General features: G+C 39.6%; 1 protein-coding gene across 1 annotated transcript in view; it reads left to right on the top strand.

Moving 5' to 3' along the window:
- The first annotated feature begins 2,093 nt into the window (after positions 1 to 2,093).
- The window catches only part of ADGRA1 (adhesion G protein-coupled receptor A1), a 258,318-nt gene continuing 250,288 nt past the window's right edge, over positions 2,094 to 10,123 (top strand). The window contains exon 1 of the mRNA XM_014885926.2: positions 2,094 to 2,314. Coding sequence (XP_014741412.2) covers positions 2,094 to 2,314 — 221 coding nt within the window. The remainder of the gene's footprint in view (positions 2,315 to 10,123) is intronic.

The raw sequence follows: 10,123 nt of genomic DNA, 5'->3' as shown, positions 1-10,123 counted from the left end.
TAGCTACTGCCAGCATTGAATGTTCTGCTGTGCTGGCTGGTGACAACTGAAGCACCACTGAGCTCTCTAGGTGCCCAGGTCCTTTTTTAATTGACTGGGCAATTATTTAGACTGTGAGATCTCAGGGCAGGGACCATCATCTGTGCTTTTAAATCATCATAAAATTGTGACCTTCTTGATATTTGTAGATGTCAGTGAGGAAAAGTGAAGATGACTGAACTTCTTGTCTTTATGTATAATAAAGCAAGGAAAAAGATGTGTTAGGAAGTGAAGGGGAGTTTCCTGTTATTTTTTGCCTCTAATGTTTTGAAAAATTCCTTCTCCACCTTTGCCCTAGAATTTGATAGATGGCTTCAAACCTTCTTATTCCCTCATGAAACAGTATTTAAAAAAAAATTCAGTATCAGTGGGGTAGAAAAAAACGTTAAAATTCTGCTAGCATATGTTTAAGGGCTGAGTTTGACTGAAAAATTCCATTTCTTTTCAGCAAGGTTAACACTGAACGAAATCTATGCTACCATCTTAATAAATTCATATTCTTCACTTGCACTTTCAAAAAGAGTGTGGATGAGACAGAATTTTTCAAAGCTAAAAGAGCATTTTCAAATAAATACATTGGGTTTCTTTATGATAAATAACATCATGCAACCATAGCAATGTTGAATGGTCTCATGAAATATAATCCATTTTGTTGCCTGCCAGTAAGCCTTACACAACTTTGCTTTTAAAAATAAAAGAGCAAGGATTGTAATATTTATGATTCTTTAAATCAACAACTGTGCAGAAAAAGATTGTTCCTGAAAAATTTCCTATTAGCCTTGAATTTCACTAGGGCACTACCTCTTCTATCACTTATTAATACTATAGTGCCTAAAGGCTTCAATTAGGTATTAGAACACAGTGATAACAGGCACTGTAAATGTGCAAGACAAATCTTCCCTAAGGGGCTATAATACAATATTATTTTATAAAACCCAAGTAATTTCTTAAAATAGCTTTATAGCTATGGCAGACTATTACTAACTTTGGCCCAGATCCTGCTATGCAAATGTGTGTTGTGAGTCTCCATCCAGTAAGCGAAGGCAGGGAACCTGCTCTTTTAGTAAAAGGCCATTAAAAATGGAAGTTGCTGGTACAACATGAATTTTTTTTTGTTCACTTCCAGCAAAAAAATCCAAACCCAACAAGGTAGCTTGCAGTTGATGCTGAAAATCTACCCTGGAAGTTACTAGTTAGGTCACAAAATACTACCGAGAGTGCTCCAAAGCCACCGAGTGCCATAAATGAAACACAAGTAGAAGAGGAACGTGCTCGTTGACCTGGAGGATGAAGTGTCTTTGACTGCTGCTCAAACCTTTGCTTTAGGTCATGTTCACAGCATTATCTGAGCTGTCTGCAGTCAGCTAAGTGCATGGACCCTTCTCGGTGGCAGCGGCTGGACTGTCCTGTCTCTTGGTCTACACTGACCCTCGCCCATGTCCTGAGCTCCTTTCCCACAGCCATAGGTGCGAACACCGCTCAGCACACACGCTTCTCAAGAGCGGTAGCAAAGGTGGCTCTTCCCAAAACTAGATTCCCGACCCACACAATTTTTCCAGCTGCCGATTTCCTGCCCCGTGCCTGGGCTGGCCGCGCCTCTTTGGGTCTGCGGCGCGTCCTTGGCGCATCTGCCCGGTGTTCGCGGAGCGCGGAGCCCGCAGCGGGCGGGCAGCGCCGCCGGGCACCGAGCGCAGGTAGCGGCGCTCCGGGCGCTCCGGGGCTGCGGCTGCCGGGCCCGGGGGGGGGCGCGCCCGGTGAGCGGGAGGGGAGGAGAAGGGAGGGGAAGGGAAGGGAAGGGGGGCCCGCCGAGCGCCGCGGGGTCCGCCCAGCGCCGCGGCTGCACGGGCTGCGGCAGGAAAGGAGCGGCGGCTCCTCGGAGAAGGGAGGAGGAGGAGGAGGAGGAAGGGGAGGGGGGGTCCCTCGGAGCGGAGCCGGCCGCAGCGAGAGGCGGGGCGGGGTGGGCGCGGGAGGCGTGGAGGGGCCCGCGGAGCGGCGCGGACGGACGCGTGCCATGCGCGGCGCGGCAGCCGGCGGCTCCCGCTCGCTGGCTCAGCATGCGCGGGCTGTGCCCCCGCCTCTGCCTGCTGGCCGCCGCGCTGGGGCTGTGCGGGGGCAGCAGGAACTGCCCCGACCTCATCGTGGACCGCTGCCTCTGCGCCGCCGAGCGCGCCAAGGGGCCCGGCCGCCCGGCCCTCCGCATCAAAGTGGTCTGCACCGGCGGAGACTTGGTGGAAACTTTGCAGCCCGCCGTGCTGCCCAACCGCACCGTGTCCCTGTGAGTGAGTACGGCCCGCCCGCGGGGCAGCGCGCACCTGGCGCGGGCAGGGGGAGACGCGGGGCTCCGGGACACCCGAGCTCCGGAGCCCGCAGAACCGCGCCGCGCACGCTGCAGCCCTGACCCTGCTTTTCAGAAGTCTCTCAGAGTTTGGGGGTGGTTTGTTTGTTTTTTTTTTTTTTCTCTTTGCTTTATGCTTTTTTTTTCGTGCTCAGTTGGGAAACTCCTGCTGGCGAGCTGGGCTTTCCCTGGTGTAAATTGCACGCTGCTGCGGGAGGCGGTTTGGGAAATGTCAGTGGCAGAAGGACTGATGGAGCTCTCTGGTGTTACCTCTCCGCCACAAACGGGACGGGCTCACGCTGTCCGGGCAGTAAATGAATGGTATCGGTAATGCTGAACTGCCTTCTGGAGGGCTGTGTCATTAACTGTTTTCTCTTTCGCTCTCGTCTTCTCTAAATAAAGTTTGGAATTTGATGTCTCCTTTTTTAAGATGAGTTTCTGTACAACTATATGAAACTCCCAAATCTCCAATATCGTTCAGAGTTGTCTGGTAATTTAAAATTACTCAGGATATGGTGTTCGGTTTTTGGTGTTTTGGGGGTGGTTTTTTTGTTTTTTTTTTTGTTTTTTTTTTTAAGCTAAGAATCAGGTTATGATACTTTGTTGCCTGTTGCACATAGCTAAACTTGAATAAATAGTACGTTGTGAGTAAGGTAGTAGAACTTACGTGATTGTATCCTCAAGTACAGCTGAAAGTAATGTCCCTGTAATGTCCCAAGCAGTAATAGCTCTGTGACATTTACCCTCGGGATCATACACATATCAACAGATCTTTTACTGTTGAATTTAATTCTGTTGACAATTCCTGCTATGAACTTCTCCACTGTTCAGCGCGTTTTCTTTAAGTCAACACTTTCAGGAGCAACTGGTAAAGATAGTAATTTATAACATCTGGGGAGCTTGTGCTTGTAAATGTACAGATGTGCTGTGTATGCTCCAGTTCAGTTTTAGCTATAACTGTTGAGTGACTTGATGCTGATTATCTTTATGCTGATTATTTATTTAGGAAACTTCTGCTTCTATACAAGAAACAGTAATTGCACTTCCTCCTAAATTTTAATAGGCTGGTTTAGAGTATTGTATTACTTACCAACATAAGTTTTAACCTCGGTGATAAATCCACTGCTACTTTTATAGTTTGTATAACTGGCTATGTAGTCAGAGGTGGTACTTAGCAGAATTATAAAATGTTGATGTCTTGGGGACGCAGGAACTATTTTTTCCTCTTGGTTAAAGAGCTATAGAAACTCTCAGACTCAGCATGTCTGCGAAGGTTTTTCCTCTTAAACATTGTTTTGCAGGGTCTTATTTAGGTTTTTAAGAAACTTTTGCTGAGGTAAGTACCAGTCGATGATTCCAGCTGACCATGAGATCAACAGAAGTATGTGTTCACTGCAGTGAAAAGAAATTGAATTGGAAACAGAAGTGAGAAAGGATGAACAGGAGAGGTGGGGTGTTTGAAGTGGTAGGTGGGAGGATTTGCTCACTTATACATATTAAGGCACCAGTAGCAAACTTGATCCTGTCACCCTAAGCACATTCATTTCAGGTAACTCTTGCTCTAAACTCATTAGAAAGGTACTGTGCTAGGTTTTTTTTAAACTTAATTGCAAATACCTCTTGACCTGAGAGCTGATTAGTTGACCCTACTTGATATAAAAGATACAGATTTTTGGGTTTTTTTTGGTATTTCACATGGACAAGTATAGTAGCATGTATCACATAAACTTATCCCTTTTCCTCTTACAGTCTCTCTTCTCATTTTTGAGAAGGGTTTTTTTGTTTTTATTTTTCCTTTGCCAGAAGTCAATTTAAGGCTAAATGTTGAAGGTAAAAAGAAAAAGACTTAAAATCTGTGTTAGTAGTTTTCAGTAGCTAGAACATACAGATGACAATTTGATTGAATATGTCAAAGATTTTCCAAGTGAAACTGGTTTTTATGAATCAAGTTGCACTTGTGGGATTTGGCCAGCTGTAGAAAATAATGATCATGAACTCTAGTATTATCACTCTTAGATTTGTTTTTGTAGCTGCATAAGAGATGCAGGCAAAAGAGAATATTCTGGTAGATGCTGCCTGCTTCCATTCAGTTTTATGGGCCCACAGAGAGAAAGAGAGCTTTAACATATGGAACATAACCTTTTGGATTGCTTTAACAATTAAGAAATATAGAGGTGAATAAAAGAATATATGCTCAGATGCAGTAACACTGTAATGAAACAATGTAATAAACATTTTGGGGGGTTTGGGGCAGGTTATTCATTATATAGGGACGTTGGTTCCCTAGTCCTATGATCTTTTGGAAGGCAAGATCGAAGCCAAACTCTGGTAACTGCTCTGCAGAGATGGAAGAGAATTGCCTTGGCTTTATCTCTTAAGCTATTAAGAGATGAAGCTGTAGATGTATAACATTTCATTTACATGCTCAGTAATGTTACTTATCAGCAAATTTAGAAGTTATGATTTAGTAGCTTAATTGAAGCTTGAGTTGGGTAGCTTGGGTTCTTTGACCTAAGTGACAATGGGCCTTGTCTGAGTTTGATGGTTTAGACTCTATGGTACCTATGGACTGAACTATTGCTACTAGAAATACTTCTGACACAATCACACAGTGACTACAAACTAGTGTGACATCACTGAATAAATGCTTATTCTTGACATGTTTGGACCAATTATTTCCAGCTTATGAGGTGGGGAAGTCTGCAGAGTTTCTTTGAAATCTTATGAACACTAGAGCTATTCAGTACTGTCTGAATGCTCCTGATGAAAAACAATCACACTAGAAATAAAATCAAAATATAAGCTGATAAAGCACCTATTCTCTCCTCTTTATTTTATATTAAAACCCCAAACAAATAAAAAAACACCTTGTTCTGGACTCTGTTTCACTGTCTTTATTTAGTATTTTACTGCTTTGGAAACAGGATTCATGTGCTTGATGTGGATCAAAAGAAAAAAACTTAGCTGTAGCTGCACAAAATATTTGCACGTATCTTGTTAAAACGGATTCTAGTCCTTATGGATTTGCAATCTCTTATATTTTGGGACAGAGTGTAGAAAAAGAACTACCTTTTTTTTTTTTTTTTTCCCAATGAAGAATTCAGCTGTTGAATCACTAATTTATGGGATCTACCCTCACCATTTCACTCTCAGTAGGAATTGAAGTGTAGAGCCAACAAGGAGGAGTCATATCACTTCAGGATAACGTAGTTTTCTCATTTTAGACTCTGTGGTTGAATACAAGGGAATTCCTGCATGAAACCAGTATTTTACTTTTTTTTTCATCAGTGTGATTGAGTTGTTAAAATGTAAATCTAGGGAATAAGACTGTTTGCAATCTTCTGTGTTGACAGAAAAATTAGTCCTAAACTTTTTGACTGAGTTACTGAAATTTGGGCTATGTGGAAAAGTTGTTTTGCTGCTTTTTACAATGTGGAACTTCTACAGTTATAAATTTCAGGAATTAGCAGATTGGATTCTCTATTGTACAGTTTACTAGTAGGCTACTTACATACTTTTCTCTTTCGTGTCAAGTGGTGTTAAAAACTTTATGCTTTTAATCTTGGAAGTTCTCAGTTCAATATGTGTCTTGGTATCACTGGGCAGAATATAACTTGAAGTTATAAATGCCATCAGTTTCTGATAGTAGCATCACTTTTTTTTCCCTCTGTCAATTCAAAAGAAAGTCTAAGATGTATACCGATGATTGGGATTTTCAAAAATTTTACCCACAGATACACCTATTGAAAGGTGTAATTTTAAACTGTCATAATAGAAATGAAGAAAATTTATGATAGTGTATGGCTTTTATGAATTTTTTACAATATAGGATTCTTTAAATTTTTATATCTAAGCCTTTCTTCTGACTTTGAATTGGAGGTTGTCTCAAATTCCTCAGATTCTCAATTTCAGAGTAAGGCTACATGACTCCAATGGTAATCCATAGCCATAATACCTATGGAGGCTGTTAATCTTCAAAGCACTTCACAAACATTAAATAGTCTTCTGAAAGCAGCATTGCCCCACTTTTTTCTGTCCCAAAATTACTTTTATGTCACATTCATTTATATCATGTCCACTGGAATTTCTTCAGAGTTATTATATTACTGTGTTTTTTTCATGTCTAGTCTGGTCCTTTACATGCCTATATTCAGTTTAGGATATATCGATATGGTTTATTTGATATAAGAGTCTTGTTTTAAAAATAGATCACAAAAATGTTATGTCCCAAAGAGTTCAGCGTTTAAGCTAGCCAAAGCAAACAAAGAGTTGAAGAAAGACTGAACAAAAAATATTATTCAGTAGTTTTATTTCCACGTCTTAAAACTCACATATTCTTCTTTATTGATTTGAGACCTAACTTAGTGTTGCTAATTTGTAAATAGAGCATTATTAAAGAAGGTAGGGTGAGTCTCATTATAAAGGTTTTTGCAAACTTTTTCACCTTGGTTAGCTTACTGTGTTCACTGAAAGTGGCAGGAAAAAAAGAATAAGAAACAGGTTTCCTGCTCCATTATTTATATGTATATACATATTTATACATGCTTTCTCTGAAACTCTTAAATAAAGAAAAAGAAAAAATCAGTTTGTGGAAGAAGCTTTTAATAGAGAAGCCTACATAAAATGCACCAAAGACTTGGAAGGTCTGGGGCAGATGGCTGGGAAGAGAAAAGTGTGGAGAAAATAAAGGTTCTAGTGATGAAAAGTCTTCAACTATTACTCAAATATTATTCTAATCTTCCTTGATAATGCATGTTGTGTATTCATGTAGAGTGGCCATAACTTTTTTTTTTTTTCTGACAAGGATATATCTGCACCTGAAAAGTACTAGTAGTGTGACCACTTCCAAATTATGACTTTTTTGAATGAAACTAATGCATTGCCATCATTAGAAATTGTAACCCGAGAGGAGTGTGAAAAAAATTTTGCTATGGAAAATAGAACTGTCATAGCAAATAATGTTCAAAATAGACTAAAAGCTAGTTTAATAGTTACCATACACCATAACTTTTTAAAGGTGTACGAGTCATCCTGAAGTTTCTTTCTCTGTTATTATTAAACTGTAAAGGCCATGAGTTAAAACAGTGCCATATATTGTCCTGGTGTTTTTACGTCCTCAAGTGTAACTTTTTTTGAGGAAAGCAGTTTGTGTAAGAGAATGGGAGAAGAATATCTGGAAACAGATACAATTATTTCACAGTGTCGAACAGTTCATTAATTTGGTAATTTAATGTAGAAATCAAGCCCTATTTTTGTCGCCTAGTAGGAAATCTGCAGAATTGTGATCTTTCATTTTGTTTCATTCCAGAAGTAAAAATAAACGGGTGGGGATAGCCAGGGGGAGAGCGATGCATGTGGGAAGGGAGTTTTATCTTATAAGTCTGTGTGATCTGATATCTTTTGAGAAGTCCTGAATGAAGCTGGAGTTTTATGATACTGTATAATTTGTCAGTTGTCTGGCTACTGACCTTGTTTGCCTTAAACCTCAAGGAGATTTAGTATATCTTGTTGGCTCTCTCTCTCTCTTTTTTTTTTTTTTTTTGGTATGTTGGCCTAATATTCATAAAATCTGTTAAATTTTACAAACTAAAGATATGTACAACAGAAATTAGTTTCTGAAGTGTATGCATGTGCATCTTTTGCTGTGAGCTGGTGCCAGGGAGAAGGTGATTTATGTATATGGAATCTGCCTTTATATGAAGCTGCATGAGTTGCTGGCCCTTGGGACCAAAGTACTGTCATCTCTTAAAATGGATTGTTCTTAAAAGATTTGAAAATGTGATGCCGGTTTTTTTTAAGTATATTTTTCTTTCCTTGTCCCCTTCTAAATATCCTGACAGTATAATAAAATATGAGGTGAGGTGAAGAGTGAGGAGTGGTGGAATGGTTAGGAGAGAGGTGAAAGGGGAAGGTCCAGAAAAAAGTGGTCCAAACAGGAAACTCAAAATATTTAAAATTTTTAATATGTTGTCCTTTTTCTGCATCCTCACTGTTTTAAAAGCACAAATATTTAAATGTTAGATTCTGTCCAACAAAAGAATCACATTAACCCCTGTGATGCTAGAAGACCATTTGTTACTTTGCTCTTAAAACAGGCCGAGAAACTTTCTGGGCAGAAATAGCCAAAGAAAAACTATGTTTTTGTGCAAAGTTTCTCCCTATTTGAGGCCCTCTGTCATCATAGATTTTGCAGCTATGGGATTCAGCCATGTTCCAGCTTATCCATCCCTACTTTCCCCACTGATGTCTTTTGCCTTGGTTTTATAATACAGAGCTGGCATAAATCTGAAAATTAAAGGGCAGAGTACCTTTACCAAGGTAGACCTGCTCTAGCAGCCAATAGGAAACACACATTTGTGTATCTGCACCTTGCACCCTTTGTTCATGCACATCTCAGAGCCAGGGCTTTTGCCAACTTGGTTCTCACTACTCAATAATATTGATGCATGTTTTCAAGAATTGCTGTTTATGCCATTTGACATAGGTTTTTTGTGGAAAAATAGCCTATTGATTCAAACTTCATCCCATTCTGTGTTGCTAATGGAATATCCATAGTAATATTTTTTAGCAGTAAAAGCATGCAAATCATGAAAAGGTTGGGTATGTACTTATCCCATCAACTCTGATTATTTTCTATCAGTTACAAGTTTGCTGTCTGGTTCTAGACTTGTCAAATATAATTTGGCTAAAACCTCTATATTATCTATAATATTAACATTTTTTCATCTATGTTAGCAATTATGTAATTCAGGGAACACAGTTTAGGCTTTGTTCTTATTCTTGTGGCAACATGCCATTCTTCACCCTTCTCTTAAAATCAGTTCCAACTGTCTTTTCATGCCTGGGAATGATTTGAGACTATTCTGAAGGTATGGTTAGTCTTGAAAGCTCTGCCTTTTACAGTTTCTGTAACAGTCTTGCAGAGTTGTTGACAGTTTCTTTTCTGTACTATGTTGAATATCATCTTATGTGAACAGCAGTTTGTCAAATGCATAAATAGCTCTGCCAATAACACAAGCACACAGGGCTTTATGGGTGTTATGCTCACAGACCTGGAAGACTTTGCAAAAACCTGAGATTGTTTCTTAGATCATATAGAATCTGGATTTGCTGATAGCTGTGCATAAGTAAGCAAATTCTTTTAAACTTTTATTTTAAGCCTGCCTTTGCTGAGTGGCTATTCATCAAAACTCCTGAGGATAGAAGGACGCTGGCCTGTGTTTTCAGCATTTCTACTGTAGGCTTGGTACAACACACAATGAGGTTTAATGGATTTTCTGTGTTATCATGGTATCATTATGGCTTTCAAGTAACCTGGTAAGCCAAGGTCTCTAAATTATGAACATTTATGATTCTCCTTGTTTATTGAAGAATTAATAGCGATCAAGATGATGTATCTTCATAAAACCTTTCTCTTTATAATACGAGATTGCCTGTCCCGGAGAACTCACGTTTTATAATCAAAAGTATTAATTACAAGGGTAAAGGTTTTATGTGTACTGTGACTTGAGAAAAGAACAAGCTGCATTGTAGAGTAGAAAATGAGGTTAAAACTAGTAATAAAAAAACCAAGCCTGGAAAATGTGAAGAAAAACATAATGGAAGAATTGAACATAATATTATTGTATATTTGTGGTTCCCTGGCAACATTTATTTTTATATTTGCATTAGAAATTAATGTGCATGGTACAAGTTTCTTTGAGAGAGGAGGGGTAGAAGGAGATAGGAATCTGTTTGTGAGCAACTTTA

The sequence above is a fragment of the Sturnus vulgaris genome, chromosome 8 (genome assembly GCF_052056855.1).
Source record: "Sturnus vulgaris isolate bStuVul1 chromosome 8, bStuVul1.hap1, whole genome shotgun sequence".
In the NCBI taxonomy this organism is placed as follows: domain Eukaryota; kingdom Metazoa; phylum Chordata; class Aves; order Passeriformes; family Sturnidae; genus Sturnus; species Sturnus vulgaris.
The sequence above is the reverse complement of the archived record's forward strand: the minus strand, read 5'-3'. Positions and strand labels throughout refer to the sequence as shown.